The 22,166-nt window shown below is 42.6% G+C and overlaps 1 protein-coding gene across 1 annotated transcript in view; it reads left to right on the top strand.

The window, feature by feature from the left end:
• LOC125306784 (ATP-binding cassette sub-family C member 8-like) overlaps positions 1-22,166 on the top strand; it is a 37,696-nt gene that overhangs the window by 102 nt on the left and 15,428 nt on the right. Inside the window, exons 2-21 of the mRNA XM_048262321.1 lie at positions 3,287-3,449; positions 4,715-4,856; positions 5,732-5,853; positions 6,486-6,652; positions 8,298-8,540; positions 10,086-10,274; positions 10,930-11,094; positions 11,254-11,409; positions 12,883-13,017; positions 13,424-13,586; positions 13,808-13,848; positions 13,977-14,122; positions 14,835-14,949; positions 15,052-15,186; positions 15,924-15,996; positions 16,164-16,269; positions 19,777-19,806; positions 20,300-20,335; positions 20,471-20,569; positions 21,368-21,452. Coding sequence (XP_048118278.1) covers positions 3,287-3,449; positions 4,715-4,856; positions 5,732-5,853; positions 6,486-6,652; positions 8,298-8,540; positions 10,086-10,274; positions 10,930-11,094; positions 11,254-11,409; positions 12,883-13,017; positions 13,424-13,586; positions 13,808-13,848; positions 13,977-14,122; positions 14,835-14,949; positions 15,052-15,186; positions 15,924-15,996; positions 16,164-16,269; positions 19,777-19,806; positions 20,300-20,335; positions 20,471-20,569; positions 21,368-21,452 — 2,511 coding nt within the window. The remainder of the gene's footprint in view (positions 1-3,286; positions 3,450-4,714; positions 4,857-5,731; positions 5,854-6,485; positions 6,653-8,297; positions 8,541-10,085; positions 10,275-10,929; positions 11,095-11,253; positions 11,410-12,882; positions 13,018-13,423; positions 13,587-13,807; positions 13,849-13,976; positions 14,123-14,834; positions 14,950-15,051; positions 15,187-15,923; positions 15,997-16,163; positions 16,270-19,776; positions 19,807-20,299; positions 20,336-20,470; positions 20,570-21,367; positions 21,453-22,166) is intronic.

The raw sequence follows: 22,166 nt of genomic DNA, 5'->3' as shown, positions 1-22,166 counted from the left end.
ATATTCTGTGGAAGAAATCTGTATTAAATAACTTATTTTCATTGAGGAAACATGACTTTTTTACTCAAGTTCAGCATTCAGATGTCATCAAAATAGTGTTTGCATTTGCTCTTTAACCTCATGCACTTTGATATTGTAGGGAATATATATTTTTAGACACGAGTTGTTGTTTTTTTAATCTTCTTACATAATCTGTCAGTCTTTACGTAGGCTACTTTCAATGTTTAGGCTACACCTGCTTAGTCCTATAAGGCTCCAGCAGTGGTCTTCTCCACAAATCTATGTTTTAATTGGCATTGAGGTAACATGGAGTTGCAGGATATGGTTTAAAAAAAAGCATACATCAATACCTAGAAATTCACATATGTACATTAATTGAGTTGTAATTACTGCATGATGTACCCTATGCATGCATGTTGACCAGACCTTTATGTTGTAAGAGAAAAGAGAATGTCAAGGACTTTAATATTCTTTTCAATAAACTATCCATTACAGTAAGGCAGAAACTCGTGTTGTAAATATAGATATTACATATCTGTGAATATAGACTATATAAAACTATAGAATAGGGAGTGGATGATAGTGATAACATGTGGTGATGATAGTATGTGTGTGTGAGAGAGAAAGAAGAGATGTAAAGAAGAGAGAAAAAGAGTGAGTGTGTGTGTGTGCGTGTGTGTGAGAGAGAGAGTGTACACTTGTGTGTTTACAGTGGTCCACATCCTCCCAGTAAAGAGAAAGAGAGAGAGAGTGCATGTGTGTGTGTGAGAGAGAGAGAAAGAGAGAGAGAAAAGAGACAGAGTGCATGTGTGTGTGGTTGAGAGAGAGAGAGCATACATTCTTGTGTTTACAATGGGCCACATCCTCCCAGTGAAGATGACAGTCAGAAGTAGCTGATGTGCTGAGGGGCAGCTCATGGGCTGTAAAGTGTGTCCTGTTGTCCACTGCCATCTTCCCTGTAACGCCTCTTAGTCATAGTGAGCAGCTTGTTTACAGGCGTGGTAGTGTCACATGGGGCTGACCAGGGATTCCATAGTAGACTCTCAGCTCTAGTGTTTGTGTGCGGCCATTCTTATCTCACTATGTATGAAAGCAATGGTCTAGACGCACAGCTGTGCATGACTCTGTTTCACCTCAGTCACTTCGGTTTGAACCCATAGGATTACCAATAAATGTGTCAGCCTAGTCAGAAAGCTTGGTTGGATCTGGAAGTCATGTGATGTACTGGATAAATATATGGGGAGATGAGACATGGATGGAATCCATAGTGGTATTGGACTGTTCCTACAACACCTTTGGGAAAACTTAGAAGATGCGATTTTATCATCACCGTCACACTGCATTGTAGCTGCAGTATGTAGATAAACATGTTTGTTGTGTTCGCAGCATAGTTTACATAATGTCTCTTAAAAATCATATCAGGAGTATTGCTTAAAAGAAATCACCCATCGTTCCTTTTTTTAAACCTACTATCAGATTTAGTCGATTCAGTTAGTTTAAAATAGCATGTATAACTCGGTGGGTTAATGTAGTAAACATTTTTTTTGCTCAGAGCACTGGTGGTGCTACAGAGGTTGATAGTTTTGTAGCACAATCCCAATAATCTCTAGCATCAGTATGTAGTTACAAACACCTCATCTGTAGGCTACACTCTAGACAACATTTTAAATAAGTTGTCACCGGCGCTAAGCTGGTAAATCATCCATAGCACAGAATGTTTATTTTTTTTTGTAGCTTTTGTAGCACTGTACACAGTCCTGCATTTAAAGATTTTGTTTGTAATAAAAACACATCAGACATCGCAGTGTGATCTCTTCTTGATGCAAACACCCAGTGAAAAGTAAAATTTGACATGACTTATAACTGAAGATTAAGATATTTTGATGACGAGAGAGGTCTGATATGACCTCAGTAATGCAGTAATCCTGAGATTATGCGTTGAGTATCCCACATTAGAGAGCCACATCCACAGAGATCCTCTGAAAACCGTCTTTACTGAAGTCATTTTTTTTTTTTAATTCTTGTTTTGTTTGGACTAAGTTACATTTTACATAATGCTTAATGCTCAAAGTACTAAAAGTCCCTAAATCCTGAAAAAGTCACAAAATTACTAACGTGTCTCAGCTATTGTTGTTGCTGATTGTTTGTGTTATACAAGATATTACTTCAAGTGCTTCAATCTAAGTTGGGTTGGGGTGGCACAAAACATAGACACAGACACACCGGTAATTTTGCGAGCTGCTTCAGTAGCTGGCATTTCCATGTTTTTGTTGAATTATTCAAATGCATAAAATGCATAACATCCTGTTTGTCTTATGTATCTACTCCATAATTTGAAGTCACAAAGCGCTGGACTATAAAGTGATGTGTAATATTCAGTGCAGTAGTATTATCCTATGGGTCCAGAATGTGTGTCATGACCTGTAAGTCTACACATGTTAATGTGCAGAAATCCCCTCCCATCTCTATAAGCACATCCACCATCATAATGCTGACTTGAACCCGTTGTCCCAGATTGTCATTCTCATTCTGAAATGCTAATACATCTGATTCATAGCAGCTGGGATGACAGACAACAAGGCACTGTGTGTGTGTGTGTGTGTGTGTGTGTGTGAGAAAGAGCGAGAGAGAGAGAGAGAGAAAGTGAGAGATAGAATAGAGAGAGATGTGATGGGGTGGTAGATGAGAGAAAGTGAGAGAGACATTATTTCATTAGATCAGACTGATGTGTTTGTTCCCACCTGGAGCCCTTTCCTTCCCAGAACGTGTGGCCAAGCTGAGCTGGAGAACAGCTCTCCCCGCAGGGCACACTTAGGAGGACCAATTGGCCCATTACACCAGGACACACTAAACTAAAGGAACAGAAACACTGCCATTTTTTCAAAACCTTTAAATGTGGGGGTGCTACACATTGGTGATGGTTGAATGAGGCACTTTGGGTACCTAGATTAAATGTTATATCATTTCAATCTGTTGTTGATGTTATTTTTGTTGAATGTTTAGCAGAGGAGGAAGAATTATATATATTTTTTGCATTTACTTTTCCATTCCACACACAGTTATTTTTTGTGTTACTGCATTGCGTTGTGTTGTGTTGTGTTGTGTTGCTGCATTGAGTTGTGTCGCGTTGTGTTGTGTTGTGTTGTGTTGCTGCATTGAGTTGTGTTGTGTGTGTGTTGTGTTGCATTCACCCAGATTCCTGCTGTTATCTCCATCTCTAGTAATCTTCTCCATTCTTTCTATCCTCCACACTCCCCCTCTCCTGCCCACCTGCCACCACATGAAGACACGGGTGTCCAACTCAACCTTGTCCTTCTGTGGAAACGACAACAACTCTGCAGCCTACAATGTGGACCGCGGGGTGCTGAACAACGGCTGCTTCCTTGACGCTCTCGGCCTGGTGCCACATGTCTTCCTGTTCTTCAGCACCTTCCCCATCCTCTTCATCGGTGCGTGCCTCGTCTCTCCATCTGTCAAAGAGAAATCTGAGTCAGATCAAAGACAAAGAACGTGTCAGTGTTACTGACTCACGGCTCTGTTAGAGAACACTTGTCATGGAGAACATCATGTATGAGCTTCGGCTCTGAATATTCATTCAGTTATATTGTACTTAGATATGCCAGATATACTATCAGCGATGATAATACTCGTTGAATTAGAGCTGAAGGGGATCTACCATGTACTTGTAATGAAACACACTCTGTCTTCAATTTGTCTGTGACAAAGTTGATAAAGCTGTGATGTTGGTAGAACAATGTTAATGTTTCTTGCTAACCATGTCAGACAGTGACGTTGTGTTGAGTCTACCTCATCCCTTCAATGTGTGGGCCAAGAGCAGAATAACTGCCAGACAGGGATATTAATCCAGTTAGATGTATCCTGATTGGTTAATATCGTCTGATAAATTTGATATCGCTGTTGGACTCCATGGGCCTATAGGAGTATTAGAGCACCAATTTTCATAATAGCAAATTAGTATACTAACAAAACTGTTAGTATTGTTGACAGCATATTTTAGGTTAATAAGCTTTCCTGATGGATTGGTTCAAATATGAGGATTAATCCCAGAAAATCTTCGAAGGACCATTCAATCAACAATCAGCAAAATCAACAGTTTGATATGAAATTATATTATTATAGAAATTGTGGATGTAGTGAATGTATTATTCTGTTACAGTCATGACATGAACACGACATAACACATCACTGTCTGACTCTGAGGCACAATGTACTGTAACTGCTTAGTCTGTTTTCTAACTCTTATGCAAGGTAGTACTTATTATTACACTGCTGTCTGTTACTCACACTGTGTCTTGAGTGTTCTCTATTTGTTGTAAGTCGTTTTGGACAAAAGCATCAGCTAAATACTGTATGCTACTGCCTGATCACTGAAAGGTACGTAAACTTCCTCAGGAGAAAGCCAAGACATAATGTGATAGTGTGACTGTGAATAGAAGCCAGGAAGTAGCAGCATAACCTTCTTATGAACTATTTCTTCTACAGCGTTTTGTCTAGACAGAAGGTGACGTCTAAGACCATGCTGCCCTTGGGTAAAAGCTAATTCACCTGGTTAAAAGTTGTGTGTGTGTGTGTGTGTGTGTGTGTGCGTGCGTGTGCGTGTGTGTGTGTGTTTGTGTGTGTGTGTGTGTGTGCGTGTATGTGTGTGTGTGTGTGTGTTTGTGTGTCTGTGTGTGTGTGGTTGTGGTATTTGCAGGCTGGGGCAGCCAGAGCTCAAAGGTCCACATCCACCACAGCACCTGGCTGCACTTCCCTGGACACAACCTGCGCTGGATGCTCACATTCGTGCTGCTTTTCGTGCTGGTGTGTGAGATCGCGGAGGGAATCGTGTCTGATGGGTCAGTGCCACCAGTACTTAAACACACACTCTCTCTCTCACACACACACACACACACACACACACATGCGGGCAGGCATGTACATACACAAATACACACACATGCACGCTGCCACGCACACACACACACACACACACACACACACACACCAAGCACACACTGATACGCAGACACACACACATGCACACTGCCACGCACATACACACACACACACACACACACCAAGCACACACTGATACACACACACATACATACACACACACAAACACACACATACAGGCTGGCACATACACTCACAAACACAAAGACACACACAAACACATACACCCACACATACACACTCATACATACACACACACACATAGGCAAGCATGTACACTCACACACACACACAGACACACACACACACACACACACACACACACAAACCCATGCAGGCATGTACACTCACATGCATTCAGGTACGCACATACACACACACACTAAACACACTAAACACACACTGATACAGTACACGCACACACACACATATGCATACTCACACACACACACACACACACACACACACACACACACATGCAGGCAGGCAGCCAGGCATGTACACACACACACATACAGTACAGTACATAGTTTGTCAGCCCTAAAGGGGATTATGACAAAGGCTTAGAGTAAACACACAATGGTTTGCAGTGCAATGGGTTTGCTGTCAAGCCCCTGATGCTCTGAAATATATTCAGGTCTATTGTCAACAGAACAAATGATCTATTTGAACGTTGACTGCTATCATGTGATCTCCACTTTGTCATTAGGTATATATGCTATACTATGTACATGAGTCTGATTGGTGGTGGTGCTGATTTGTGTTGATTCTGCAGGTTCAGTCAGTCTCGTCACCTGCATCTGTACATGACGCCAGGACTGGCCTTACTAGCAGCCATCACATCCATCATCTACTATCACAACATTGAGACATCCAACTTCCCCAAACTCCTCTTCGGTACAGTATGCTTGGCATGGACACTAAACATTAACCAAATGCAAAATGCATAGAAGTATGTGACATCTGTAGCCACTTTTTTGTGATTTTCTTTTTTTTTTTAAAGCATTTATTTAAAATACAGCATTGCACATCACCAATGCAATCAGCATGGAATCAGCATGCAGTCTAACATATTAGATGATTCATTTTGCACTTATGCACTAATGCATTGCTGTAGCACTGACGCAGTTTGGCTGGCAACATGGCATGCTCATATGGTTCTGGGAGAAAGAGGTTTCAAGGGACAGAGCTGCATTAGGAGTCGGACATCCCCATGCAGCTGCTTATCGTTTTAACAAACAAACATTGAAGAGGTCAAACAGCGGCCATTGTGTATAGACAGATTTTTAGGCTTTTCCACAATAAAGGGAAATCTCCTGTTCTCCTAAAACTCTAATTTATTTTGTGAGAGAGAGAAAGAGCTCTAACAGATGTTCTTGCATCCCCTGCTTGGTGGCTCTCTGTGACTGCTGCTGTTTGCTTGTGTGTGTGTGTGTGTGTGTGTGTGTGTGTGTGTGTGTGTGTGTGTGTGTGTGTGTGTGTGTGTGTGTGTGTGTGTGTGTGTGTGTGTGTGTGCTTGCCTCCCTAAGCCTTGCTCATGTACTGGATGCTGGCGTTCGTCACTAAGACCATCAAGTTCGCTAAGTACGACGGGCATGGCATCGGCCTGGGGCAGCTGCGCTTCTGCATCACCGGGCTGCTGGCGCTCATCTACGGGCTGCTGCTGGCCGTGGAGGTCAACGTGGTCCTGGGCAGGGTGAGCGTGCGCCAGCACAGGGCCGTGGGAACGGGTACAGGGCACAAGGCACAGGGCGCAGGGGCAGCTGGGAAGTGGGTGGTTGGCTGTGGGTCAGTTAGCAGAGAGTGTTGGGTACATGTGTTTGCGTGTGTGTGTACATGTGAGTCTGTCTCTCTCTCTCTCTCTCTCTCTCTCTCTCTCTCTCTCTCCATCTCTCTCTCTCTCTGAGTGTGTGTGCCTGAGTGTGCCTGTGTGTTTAAGTCTGTATACATTTGTTAATGTGTTTTGGCCTACTGCCTAGTAGTAAATATAAACATGGAAGTATACCCTTTACAGGTATTCTGAAAATCCATACCTCTGGGAATTAAATCATCAGACTCTAGTATAGTATATAGTATACAGTATATATAATTTGTGTACAGCCTTTGTTGGTGGTTCCGGCTACTTATGCAAAGTACCCAGCTTAGATAATACACCCCTGAATAATAATCGAAAGGAAAGGAAGACAGCAACAGCCTCTGATCACGTGTTACGCAACCACACACAAGGGATTAAAGTGCTGTAGCGGCATGGCCATGCCTCCGAGCTAAGTCAGGAGACGGGTGAACTCGGTGTGCGTTTGCCAAGCTGCGGACTACCGTTTGCAACGTTACAGCTGTTGTCCCCGGCCAGTGCAAATCCCTGCTGCTGCACAAAGCTGTTTAGCCGGGGGAGCGCACCGCCGTGATGATGGGGCCTGTGGCTCTACACGGCTTCTGTCACTCATTGTACTGGCGCAGTGAGCCAGGGTGCATCGCCCATCTGCTGAGGACACCACCCGCAGTCATCCGCCCTCACCCCACCACCCGCAGTCATCTGCCCCCACCCCACCACACAGCAGCCTTGCAAGGGGGAGAAATTGAGAGCAGCAGGCAGATAGACCGTCTAGGAAAACAATTTTCATCATCAGACTACTGAAATATTTACAATGAGTAGTGTGTGTGTGTGTGTGTGTGTGTGTGTGTGTGTGCGCGTGTGTGTGTGTGTGTGTGTTAGGCATTATGATACAAGCTTTTTTAATAAAGGCACATAAATCACATCCTACTGTAGAGAAATGCAGAGACAAACCCTTGCAGGAGGAAGGAGGCAGATGTAAATGGGAATTTCCATGTAAATCAGTGATGCATAGTCAATGGCAGAGCAGAGCCTGGTTATCAAGCCCCTGTTCTGAATAGCTACAGTACGACACTCAATACATAGCTCTGAGAGACAAAAAAGAGATAGTGAAGGAGATTAAAGATAGCAGTCACATTGTCAACATTAGCTAAGAAGTATAAAGCATTCCCCAGAAAAAAAAAAGATAAATAAGAAATAATAATAATAATAATAATAATAATAATAAAAATAATGATAATAAAGTCTACACTCAGGTCAGAATATTCTGTTTCACAAGGAGATCTTGTATGGACCGTGTAATCCACGACCATGCCTGGATAGTTGTCAGTTTGGCCTTGTTGAAATACCCCACACACTTAACCTCATGCTCCTCTACTCAATGAGATAAAAGACTCTAATATGCTACTGCTCACCCTCGACAGTCGACAGCATGGTAAATTCATCTTCTAATGCATGTCCTTGTATGTATATGTGTGTGTGTATGTGTGTGTGCTTTTTTCTCCTCCAGCGGTATCTGTGTTTCACCCAGCCCCCGGAGGCGAAGCCCCCAGATGACCTGCAGGACCTTGGTGTCCGCTACTTGCAGCCATTTGTAAACCTGCTGTCCAAGAGCACCTACTGGTGGATGAACAAGTTCATCACGTCAGCACACAAGCGGCCCATCGACCTGAAGATTCTGGGGAAACTGCCCATCGCCATGCGGGCCATCACCAACTACCAGCGGCTACGCAAGGCCATCGAAGCTCAGAAGGTATTAGGATTGACTGGTATTAGGATTGACTGGTATCAGGATTGACTGGTATTAGGATTGACTGGTACCTGCAGTTGTTCAACAGCCTTTGACTTGAGGCTACAATTAACATTCAAACAAATTTGGCACCTTAGGGTGTTTAAAAGTGGGCGGTATTTTACACTACTTACTGTATGTAAATTTGTTGACTAGGCAGCAACAGCAGTGCAGCATTTGTTTCAAGCAGTTTATATCCTCTATTGTCCTGTTGCTATCATCATCATCATCATCATCTTATTGTTGGATCCACGTGAATAGTATTAACTAAAAATAGCCTGAAAGTGCTATGCCATTTACTCACCCTGTCTAACTGTGATCTCTTAGGGGATCCCATCTCTCAGAGATGTCACCAGGGATTTTAAACTCTTACTACGGTATTCAATCAAGGCGCAAAGGCAGACGCAGTTCTGCTGCTAAGCACGTTGTACAAGCTGAGTGTGTCAGATTGCATGCCTCAAAGTGGGAATTTACACATTCAGTCCATTCAAGCTTTTACACTCTCTAACTGATCACCCTATCTCCCCAAAACGTTATGCATTGAGACATTTTATTAATAGCTGTGTATTGCTTTGAATGCACAATTAAAAAGCCAGTGGATAATTATATGATAAGGAAACATGTTGTTGAGTAGAGTTATTCATTATTTCCCATACACAGTATACTTGGGTTGAAGTTGTTAAGTTGTTACCATTGTGTGAGGAGATGCAGTAGGAAGAAGTGCAGTGCAAGTTGTGTTGTGCACCGTTGTGTTACGCTGTTTTGTGTGCTGAAAAACCTAAATGATGAGGGACTAATTTGATTCTTAGAACACACTCACACATAAAACACACACACACACACACACACACACACACACACACACACACACACACACACACACACACACACATTACACTGATCAGCCAGAGAGCTTCACCCTCGCCTCACTGTGATTAATCTGGTGGTGACCACCAGCTGCACCAGAACCAAAGCTAAAGCTTGTAATACTCTCTGTCTTACGCTTTCTCTCACTCTGGTGACTTTCATCTTTTACACCATTCTGCTTGGTTTACTGTCTCTGTGTGACGCTTTAGTTTGGTCCCAAATGCACAACACTCAACATACGAAGCTCAGAAATACTCTGAGAAATCTTGACTTATTGAGAACATAAGGGATAGGATAAGATCAGCAAATCAGCATGAAGATTCGCAGGTAGAATAAAGACAAATTCTAAAGGACAAATCTAACTAACAAGAACTGCACAAAACCCCGGGATGAAATGTACAGGGCTTAACAAGATCACAAGAAAGAGGTGGTAAGGAAATGAGACACACCAGGCAATAAATAGAGGGGCATGAACAGAGCCTCCGAGAGGAACTAGGGCAATTGGCTGAATAAACATAGGAACACATGGCAGACAAAGTAAATACATGTGACCCTTATAAAATGCAGGACAAACATGGGGTACCCAAGGAAGGAACGAAGAGAAAGGAGAATGTGACAGCCAGTCTTTTCTCCTCCACACAGAAAGAGGGCGCTCCTCTGCCCCGCGGGCCCCAGTGGATCTGGAGGGCCATGCAGCTGGCTTTTGGGAAGTCCCTGCTCCTCAGCATCACCTTCCGCTTCATGGCCGACCTGCTGGGCTTCGCCGGGCCCCTGTGCATCTCGGGCATCGTCCACCACATAAGCCGAGAGAACCACACCATCCCGCATCCCGTAAGCGCCGACTCCACCACATCACACTCTACAGCCGACTCCACCACATCACACTCTACAGGCGCGGGGCGTAAGTGCCGACTCCATCACATCACACTCTACAGGCGTGGGGCGTAAGCGCCGACTCCACCACATCACACTCTACAGGCGACTCCATCACATCACACTCTACAGGCGACTCCACCACATCACACTCTACAGGCGACTCCACCACATCACACTCTACAGGCGACTCCACCACATCACACTCTACAGGCGTGGGGGCTGTGACTGAACAATGCGGACAAATGTAAACGTCTGATTCATAAGAGTAAGAGTCATCACGTGACGCGTTGAGGCGGATTGTGCCACAGTAGATTCTCGCAGCCTGATCATCCAGAAGCAACCAGAAGTGACAGAGTGAGAGAGCGAGGGTGCTTGAGCATGCAGCCAACATATGGGACTCCACTGTGTCCATCAGGCGATAAGCATCAGGACATTCATGGCAAACATCACAGAGTGTTGAAACACTATGGGGGAGGATGAAACACTGTGTTGAAAGGGCAGATGTTTCTAGATACAGGACTGATATAACAGCTGTGCATGTTGATTGTTGACAGCAGAATGTGAGGGTTTGCCCGTGTTCAGCTCTTCTCTTCTGTTGCCTGTGTCAAAGGTCAAACTGCTGGGCGTCCACTTCATCTCCTCCCAGGCGTTTCTGGCCAATGCGTACGTCTTGGCTGTCCTGCTGTTCCTGGCCCTGATTCTGCAGAGAACCTTCCTACAGGCGTCCTACTATGTCGCTATAGAAACAGGAATTAAACTTAGAGGAGCCATGCAGGTATTTCCCTATATATTGGGAACCCTAATCTAACCATTTGCTATACTGTGTTCTTAACATAATCAAAATAAATAGAAATAAATTTGAAATAGCTTATATCTGTGTGCTGGTGCTTTATTTCTACATTTCTATAACTGACTATTGCTCCCCCCTCTACAGGCAAAAATCTACACCAAGATTATGCGTCTCTGCACGTCCAACTTGTCAATGGGAGACATGACTTTGGGACAGATCAGTAACTTGGTTGCTATAGACTCCAACCAGCTAATGTGGTTCTTCTTCCTCTGCCCCAATCTGTGTGCCATGCCAGTTCAAGTAAGATATCAGCCATTCTGATTACACCACATTATAGTGCTGTAACATTAGTGGATGCTTTTACACACATCTGATTCCCAGGAGCTCCCATACTGCTGGACTTTTGTACTGTCCCGTTTCTCACATGTTTGGATAAGAATGTCTGTTAAATATAATACAACTGTAATACATATTTACAGTATAGGAATTCTTTTAAATGCTTTAAATTACACATTCACTTACAGCAGAAAAAAGTAATTAAAAGTATGTAATATAAAAAACTAGGGCTGTCAATCGATTAAAATAATAATCTAATTAATTACATACTCTGTGATTAATTAATCTAAATTAATCGCATATATAATTTTTGCTGTGAAAGTATTTTAAATATTTAAATTCAAATGAATCATTGAATAATCAGCATTTGTGACATTAACTTCAAAAACTCTTTTATTATTATTTTCACTCTTCAAATAATTGTCATAATAATCTATGATATGACCTAATACGCTGAGGAAATAAATTCAAAAGTGCTTCGGGAAGAAGTTTTTTTTTCACATACAAGGCATATCAGGCCACAGATATGACCTAGGGGACACAGTAAAAATAAATTAACACTCCCCTCAATGTCAGACATTACAGAGGACTTTATTTTCAACACTTTATTTTTATCAACACCATCAGGCCGTTTTTTAAAAGTAAATGTTCCAATCAATGATCCAGGCATCACGTTTTCTTCTCTCCTTCATTTTACAGTCTAATTTTTACTGACTAGAACTCGGGGTCAAAGGTCATACAGAATCGATTAATCTGCACTATTTTTTTTAATCAGTTATTTTTTCTCAAATTAATTAATTGAAATTAATCAGTTATTTTGACAGCCCTATAAAAAACACAACTAAGCAATAAGGACAGTAGAAGATAAAGAATATACTAAATATACTAAAATACAAATTACCGGTATACTAAATAACACTTAATCTAAATCAATTCTAAAAACAGTATCCACATAGTGGGTTATTAATAAATCAAGACGCGCTTGCAACGACTGAGGCAGGGACTGAGTCTGTTTAAATTAATTATGTTCATCACAACAAACCAACAGCACCCCTCCCCCTCTGTTGCTTCTCACATATGATGAAAGACATAAAGGATGAGTGCTGAATTGTAGATGAATGCTGATTGTAGATGAATGCTGAATTGTAGATGAATGCTGAATTGTAGATGAATGCTGAATTGTAGATGAGTGCTGGATTGTAGATGAGTGCTGAATTGTAGATGAATGCTGAATTGTAGATGAGTGCTGGATTGTAGATGAGTGCTGAATTGTAGATGAATGCTGAATTGTAGATTAATGCTGGATTGTAGATGAGTGCTGGATTGTAGATGATTGCTGAATTGTAGATGAGTTTGTAGATGAGTGCTGAATTGTAGATGAATGCTGGATTGTAGATGAGTGTTTAAGCGGTGTTTGACATCTCCTCCACATTGCAGGTGGTCATCGGCGTGTTCATGCTGTACTACCTCCTGGGGGTCAGTGCGCTGATAGGGGCCACGGTCATCATGCTACTGGCCCCTGTGCAGTATCTGCTGGCCACCCAGCTCTCTCGGGCACAGAAGAGCACCTTTGTGAGTAGAGTGGTTAACTCGTTAGAATAAGCTGGTTTAGAGAATGATTGGAACAAAAATGACCTGTACTTTCTGACAGAGTTTTTTCACCTCTGAGTCTAGGACACTCATGCATATGCACCCTGGACATGTTGTTTACACATACAATGTAGCACTTCTCGGGCATAGCTTATGCATATGCATGCAAATGTGAATTGGACTCTGAACTAATATATTATATATCAGTAAATGTGTTTGGAAATGTGCTTGGACATGACCTCTCTGGGGAGTTGCAGAATATTTTTTATGTTTGTTTGAGGGTAGATCCCCAGCTCTGTATGACAGAATAGTGTAAACGAATGCAAGTAACTTTTTTAAAAGACTGTAAAATGAGAGCAGACTAAAGCGCATGTCTTGGCTCTGTCAGGAGCACACCAGCGAGCGCCTGAAGAGGACCAATGAGCTGCTCCGAGGCATCAAGCTGCTGAAGCTGTACGCGTGGGAGCACATCTTCAGGAAGGGCATCGAGGAGATGCGCGCCAAGGAGCTGACCAGCCTCAGGCACTTCGCCCTCTACACCTCGGTGTCCAGTAAGCCTCATGTTAATTAATTACTCCAGGCCAGACGTCCGCTTCTCAGACCTCTTATCCCGTCTCTGCTTCACCAAGTCCCCAGGAGGCCTGCATGGCTATCTCTTTAAGCATCTGACAAATATACGCTTCTTTCTACAGCTATATTATTGCACAATGGAACTCCTCCCGCAGATGATGTATGTTAAAATATACATTTTCAACATTACCTTTTTTTTCAGTTTTCCTGAATGCAGCTATTCCAATTGTTGCAGTTCTCACAGTAAGGAGAAACACACAGTCTATATGAACTAATATGCATAATAATTCATACAGTATAATGTATGTAATGATTTTATTTAGTGTCCTTCTTTACCAATAAATATCCAATATCGCTCTTCTCTCCTGAAGACATTTTTGGTCCATGTCTACATCTCGGCCAACAGCGAGCTGTCTCCTGACGTGGCGTTTGCCTCCCTGTCCCTCTTCCACATCCTGGTCACACCCCTCTTCCTGCTGTCCAGTGTCTTGCGCTCTACAGTCAAAGCCCTGGTCAGGTAGTCAGCTGTCTTACTTGAGCTCTACTGTTAAAGCCCTGGTCAGGTAGTCAGCTGTCTTACTTGAGATGTTTTTGATCACCGAAAAGGGGGTAATTAACCTAAGATGTCAAAGGGCAATGAAATTAAACTGCTCTTGTTTATTCTCATTTGGGATAAAAATACTAATCAAACAGACACACTGGTGTGTCTGTGTGTGTGTGTGTGTGTGTGTGTGTGTGTGTGTGTGTGTGAGTGAAGCAGCTGCCCTCATTTGGCACGAACACCACTACCATGTGGTTTTCATATTTCCAAGCAACCATAAAGTTAAAAAAGCAATAATCTGGAAAAAATATTGAGTATGTCACATCTCAGATCAATTCAATCAAATCAATGTTTGGTCCTTTATGTTATGTTGATTAAAAATGTTATGATAATTTCGCTGTGAAAAGGCTTTTTCAGATACAAGTACAAGTCCACTGTACAGTGATTTAATGTATTATGAAGCTCTGACCCGTTGACAGGAATTAGGTTGGGTTTAGGGGTTATTTCTGGTGTCTAGCAACACCATAAATTTTCACTCTGACATAACGTGTCATGCAGTGATGATCACTTCTTAACTTACCAAGACTCTTCATCTGGACATGAACATAATTCTGGAACATAATTCAAACATTCTCTCGTGACTGCCATCCAGTGTGGGGATGAGTCTCAGCTTTCCTGTCTTTCTCAGTGTTCAGAAACTCAGTGAATTCTTCTGTGGTGAAGAGATCGAAACAGAGCCAGAGCCAAAACCCACCACTCCAACCAAATCCACTACCAGTAACCAAAACAACATCAAGTCAGTAGTGAGTACACAGCACCTAGCTCTCTTCTCATCCTCTGCTCGTTTTGTAATGAGAGTGATCGTTGGGTTCTCTGTTCATCTGACACGACTCCCTCTTCCTCAGTACCTGTGTCAGCTCCAGGCCAAAAACCTGCTGAACCGCAAGCGCAACGCAAAGAAAGATCAGAACAACGCCCCGGCCAAGAAGAGTCCAGAGGAAGAGGCGCCTGTTGACCACGATAACAATGTCTGCATTAAGGTAAAGTGGGCAGTACCGCTCCTGAATGGTTACTCTGGCAGAGATTTTGTATGTTGCTCAATGGGCAGTGAAAAAAAAAAACAATATAAAAAGTTCAACTGATGATCAAGTGGGATTCACCACTTAGTCCACACGGGGGAGAGATTAGGATGATTCAAAGTGCATCTGGATCATTTTTTTCTCTGAGAATACTGCTGCATGATGGCAGCCGTGTAACATAGCATGAGAGGGCTTGGAATTCTCAGCCAGTGCAAAGCTGCCAAACACTCCCAGGAGTATCACTTTAGTCAGGCATTACTTAGACACCTCTTATACAGTGCAAAGGTCCTTGGTCAAAAACGTTTAGGTGTCTCATTTCAATAAGGCATTACTGAGGACCCCTGCGGGTATCATTCATTTCAGTTGGTCACTATTTTTACAACAGGAAGAAGGGGGTTAAGTGGGCTAGCGTCTGTAAGGCAGCAGTCTCAGAGACATTCTAAGACGTCATGTAATGAATACGTTTTTTAAGAAGCCGTCTGGGAGGTGAACCTGTAGGCAGCAGTAAAGTGTTCTCAGAGAACAGCTTTCCATTTTTCTACTATTTGCAAACCCCACCCACAGTATACCTTTTCTTTCTGAAAGTAATGTGTCCTATCTTCAAATGAGGTGTTATGGAGAAAACACATATCACCTTCCTTTTCCTGTTTCCATACATTAATACTCAATCAGCATGATTCTCTGTTTTGTCTTTATAGATCATAAATGGCTATTTCACCTGGACACAGGGGACCCCCACCTTGTCCAACATTGACATCAGGGTTCCATTTGGTGAGGAGAGCTCCCGTTATCTATCACAGCAATGACTCTGTTGACATTTTAGTTTGTATTCAGAGTTCTCTAAGTCTGACTGACTGTGTGTGTGTGTGTGTGTGTGTGTGTGTGTGTGTGTGTGTGTGTGTGTGTTGTCTCTCTCTCTCTCTCTCTTTCTCTCTCAGGTCAGTTGACGATGGTGGTGGGGCAGGTCGGCTGTGGGAAGTCCTCTCTGCTACTGGCCGCTCTGGGAGAGATGCAGATGATCTCAGGTAGTGTCTCGTGGAACAGGTGAGTGGGCGAAAGAAGAAGACGTTATATGCCCGCAGGGTTTTTTTGGAATTAAATTAAAATTATTGAATGTAAACCAGTTCTACAGCATATCATGGGCCAGTTTAACATACAAGAATTAGCCTAGTCCTAGACTTCAATGAAAATCTCTATTGAAACTAGATGTACCGCATAGCGGTACAAAATATGACCGCCGCTCAGTCCTGTACATCCGTTCCGCGAAAATAAATCACACTTCAATTTGTCTCCATATTTTACTCCATCCCCCACTCTTGAAACTTTTGTGTATGCTTGTTTGGCATGCCTGAGTGTGTGTGTGCGGCTGCACAGAAAGTACCCTACTGGTGCTGAAAAGGTGAATAGATTGTAGAATAGCCAAAGAAGATGTAGAATTGTTATAAAACCTTTAAAATCTCTAAACAATCACAAGTAGGGCAGTTCATCACAGTTCATCCATTGCAACTGGATTGATGAAAGGTCACTTACACCTGTAGGCTACATTGTATTTGGGAAAAGCAAAAGGTATCAGCATAATGTTATTTATTTTATTTTTTTTTATGTATTTATAAACAAAAACATCTCTGTCAGTTCCATGCCGTTTTCAACAGCTATCAAAAACAAAGGTCATTTTTGGATGGATGGATTTTTTGTGAATGTTTCTTCTTCTACATAAGATTTTAGTCATCTTTAGTTCATGTAATACTTTATTGTCAATGCACAAATTAAGTAACAGTAGTCTGAAACGTTATTGTTAATGCACAAATTAAGTAACAGTAGCCTAGTCTGAAGCGAAATGCTGTTTTACATCTAACCAGTGGTGCAAATAACTGACATGTCCAAATGGGCCTTGATGAAATCGTCGCTAGACTGTTCATACACATTTTAACGGGCCAAAGTTGAAAAAGCTTTTGTCCGTTATTGTTAGAATGCAAATATAGGCTGATTCATGTTCCCTTGCATTGTTTAACTGAGGTCCATGGCTAGTCTGGCTTTCATCAGACCAAGCTCAATCTTTTAAGAAATCAAAAAAATAAATAGCGGGCAGATCAGGCTGGGTTCACCCAGCCTAGTCCATAGGCACCGATATTGTTTAATTTTTCGATTGAGATATACACGCTCTGGCTATTCTAAATGCAAAAATGCATCAGGGAGTTATGACAAAAGCGGTAACTAACAAACTAGATCCTAATAGAAAGTTGTTAGCTTCCCTAAGCTACAGGTAGGATTATAAGGTAGGCCTATTGACAACATAAATTGTCAATAGGCTATGCTAGCGACACAAATAAAATCTCCTTTGGAAACCAATGGCTTACGCCTTACAGTATCAAGCGGACTTAAACTGTCATATCGTGGCGAAAAGTTGTAATAACATTCACGCAGCTCCATGAGTCAAGGAAAGCTTGAATGAAGTAGCCACTTCTAAATGGGACCCACTACACAGTAGCTTAAGGTGTTTTGCTAAAGCAGCCATAACGAAATGAAGGTGTCATTGTTTGGATACTTCACACTGCGTGCTTTTTAATTTCACAGACTACAACTACCAAGCTGTAATCAAAGCACATCGATTCCCCTCTCACACCCTGCACGCACTTAAAAACAAAATAAACAGGCGTCTCAGTCTCACGCATGTATAGGCAAAACTGTATCAGACCCGATTGTAGCGTTGGTAAATCTTCCATTGCACAGAATGATTTTTGTAGCACGTGCAATAAATGACAGTCGAAAGATACAAACAGTGCTGCTATCAATTTGCTTGGTATAACCGCATTTATAGTTTTCTACAAATGCAATCAATCAAATGCCTCCATCACTCAACCAACGCTAAAGGTAAGATTACCTAGGTCCTTATTGATATTACAAGATTAGCATTACCTGCAGTAAAACCAAGCATGTCCGAGAAACATCCTTAGATTTATTTCGGCTTCAAGAAGAAATGGGAATTACACTTCATGTGAACATCGTCCTATCCTTATTAGATGTTAAGCTGCGGTAAATTACAGTCCTTGTATGAGGCGTCCATTGTTTTTCCAACCCACTTTTAACTTCCAACAAAATTACGTCTCACTGCAGCGATCGCCATCTAGTGGACAAGCGACTACTTTCGCCAATACTGAAAATGCAGCCATGATGATGATGATGAATATTTATTTTGGCTTTCTTTTAATCCTACTGATTTTCATTTTTTACCGGGGGCAAATCACAAATGAGTGATTATGAGCCAGGTTGATGTGGGCCCTTGAGACCAACATACCATAAAAGATTCACAGAGAACTGTGTCTGCCCTACCCTCCTTTGGGGGTCCAGTCCAGCGGGGGCTGCAGATGAAAGCGAAAAATGGCGGTTCCATGCTATCCATGTGGGGTACATGCTCACCAAGTTTTGTGTACCCGGTCTTTCAGTGTCCGGGAATCCTTGTTGGTGTATGCGTCACTAAATGTACACATAAATTATTTTATTGTAAGGCCCCCATGAACGAAAGTACACAAAACTTGGCATGCATTCAGAGGGTGTCATAATGATCCTACTCTTTTAATTTCGTGCAGTTTTGACCTTGTCAGCCAGAGATATTGAGATGAAAACACCTCATTTTTTGCTTTTTAATTTTTAACTAGGTGGCGCTATACATGAAATAAGTGGTAATGGGATGGGTTGACATGCCCCTTAAGACCAACATACAAAAAAAAAGGTGGACCTCCTAGGCCCTACGGTTCTCGAGATATTCACAGAAAACTGTGTCCGGCCACCTACAGGCCAGTTGGTGTATAGTAACATAAATTAATTTATTGTGTGGCCCCCATGAACGGAATTCCACAAAACTTGGCGTGCATACATAGGGTGTCATAATGATCCTACACTTCCAATTTTGTGCAGTTTTGACTATGTTAGGTCACAGATACCTTCAATTACACCACCTCATTTTTACTTTTTGTGTTTAACTAGGTGGCGCTATACATGAAATGAGTGGTTATGGAATGGGTTGACATGGCCCCTTGAGATCAACATACAAAAAAAAAAAAATGGTCCTCCTAAACCCTACGGTTTTCGAGATATTCACAGAAAACTGTGTCTGCCCTACCCTCCTTCGGGGGTCCAATTCAGCGGAGGGGCTACAGATCAAAACGAAAACGATGGTTCCATGCTATCCATGTGGGGTTACATGTCCACCAAGTTTCGTGTACCCGGTCTTTCAGTGTCCGGGAATCATTGACGGAAATTTGGGCATGCGAAAAAAAAAAAAAAAAAAAAAAAAATCTAAACCTATATGACCGCCGGCCCGGCTGTAGCGGCGGTCATAATAAAGCTTTTAATCTAGAACTAGGCTTAGTCCATATGCTGGAATCTGGTTGGATATGTTTTAATTAAAGTAGTGTCTGCTACTATAGTCTGTATTGACAGTGAATGTTGGCTATGAAGAGCTGTCCGGTTGTGAAAATCTCTGCTATGTAATCTGGCTTGCAAAACAACAATAATGGTTTTAATCTGGTGTCCCTGTTGTTGCCTTTCCAGTCAACGCAAACAGGAGGACAGCGAGGAGAGGTTTGTGTTTGTGATGTAACACATAAGCAGTAAACAAAATCACACTGTCCACTGTTCTAATACTTTCTCCAAGGATATGTTTATGCTTAGTCCCTGTAAGCCAAAAATAAATGTGTTTTGAGTTTGTCACATCGCACAAAAGGGTGTCCTTTGTCATTCAGAAAAATCTGCATGAATAAAAACATTGACAAGTTGATTGTAACCTATTACATCACGAATATCTCTTTAAGGACCAATCAAAGAGATGGAACACTGGAAATGATGATGTTCTGTTTAATGGTCTAACTCCACAATTCAGTACCACACAGTGTACTAGTCTTTCAGGAATAGTTTTCTAAACGATACAAGGCATTTCTAAACACGTTTACAGGAACTATACGCATTTAAATAACAGGAACTATACGCATTTAAATATGCATAATATTATAGTTTATACCTAAAGCATATGAGAACAAGTTTTAAAAAATAAATACCATTGTTTTTCTCTTTTCAGCCCTGAAAACCATACAGCAGGGGGGAAACCACCAAAGTACTGTCTGCTCACCTCATAATGTTTATAGATAATACAGTAATGTCAGGCTGGGGGGTCAAGGGACTTCTTATGTGAGTTCCTAAACTCTCCATATAGCATGTGTAACACTGTGGGTCTGTGTGTGCGTCACAGGAAGAGAGGCCCGGTGGCCTTTGCTTCTCAGAGACCCTGGCTGCTCAACACCACGGTGGAGGAGAACATTCTGTTTGAAACGGCCCCTAACCAGACAAGGTAAAGGCATCACCAACCCCAGGCTGTGTCTCAATGCTCATACACACAGATATGGAGATCATAGCATGGAGCTATTGTCCTCTAATCAGAGAATTTTACAACATGTGACCCAGGACACACACATAGTCATTGTTTACAAATACACATAGTTGAAGAATTCCACATTTATCAAGGACATGTTTCTCTTCTTGAATGTATCCAGTGTCTGGCTTGTAGCCTGACTTGCTCCCAGTCTCTATCACTCTCTATTTTCTCTCTCTCTCTCTCTCTCTCTCTCTCTCTCTCTCTCTCTCTCTCTTTCTCTCTGTCTCTCTCTCTCTTTGTGTTTTTACAGTATACAGTATGTAGCTTGAGGCTAGGAAGGTGTGTACATCTGAGAGAAAAAAAACATAAAAAAACATCTCTCCTAAAATCCTGAGTCCATTTGAGGTCCTGTCTGGCCCATGGCTAATGGCCTGTCTTTGAGAATGCATTAAAGGGCTAAATGAGTGCGGGCCGGTGCGGCGGATCTGCAGGGCCGTTACGTAACCGCACAGATTTCACCCCACTCTAACGGTCCTCGCCGAGCAATTACTGTAGTTCAAGTCTCGGAGCAAAGAGGAAGGCCCTGCCACATTGGCCTGGGCTTGTGACTTGATTGTGTCTCCTTTAAGGAATCATCAAGCATGACAAATCCTTACATAGAGGTCAGGAGCTTTGGCAAACTCCCTTTCCTGTGGAGAGGGAAGATAAGCACTTCCATATTTTAACTATTTGATAGATGTCTGGATTTCATGGGTTTTGAATGTCTTTCTCCAGGTACAGAGATGTAGTTGATGCGTGTTCGCTGCAGCCAGACTTTGACTCTCTACCACAAGGAGACCAAACAGTGATTGGAGAGCGGGTACGTGCAGTCATATACTTAACTGTAGAGAACTGGAATGTACATATTTTGAATGTGACAAAATGAGTGAAGCTATCCCAAAGCCAGTTGTGGCTTCGCTGTGTTACTGTGATCAGATCTGTGTGAGTGTGTGTCCTTCATGTGCGGACCGATGGCACATTATTCCATTCCACTGGCCCTTCACAATCACACAGAGGACTCGGGAAAGGGGAGCTCTGCCCCTTGAGGCACTTCCTGCTCGAGCACCAGCCCTGTCTCTCATGCAGCACAGCCCAACACGCAGCCTCCACTTCCTCTCCACCTCTCTTTGTGCATCAGCTGACCTCACAGTCACCCCCCCCCACACACACACACACAGCACACCCCCCACACCCACACACACACACACACACAGCACACCCCACACACACACACACACACACACAGCACCCCCCCACACACACACACACACACACAGCACCCCCACCCCGCACACACACACAAACAGCACCCTCCACACACACACACACACAGCCCCCCCACCCACACATTCACACACAGAACCCCCCACCCCACCTCTCCGTGGCCACCGCAGAGCATCATCAGGAGACCGCAGTCATATCAGCTAAACTCAAAGTAATGTTTTGTGTCTCTGCGTCTCTCTCTGTCCTCCACTATTTTTCCTGTTTGTTTTCTTTTTATTTGACTGCCTTCACACACTGAGATCTCACTGTC

This window comes from Alosa alosa, chromosome 14, assembly GCF_017589495.1.
Source record: "Alosa alosa isolate M-15738 ecotype Scorff River chromosome 14, AALO_Geno_1.1, whole genome shotgun sequence".
Taxonomy (NCBI): domain Eukaryota; kingdom Metazoa; phylum Chordata; class Actinopteri; order Clupeiformes; family Clupeidae; genus Alosa; species Alosa alosa.
Note: the sequence above shows the minus strand (reverse complement) of the source record. Positions and strands in the feature narration are given on the sequence as shown.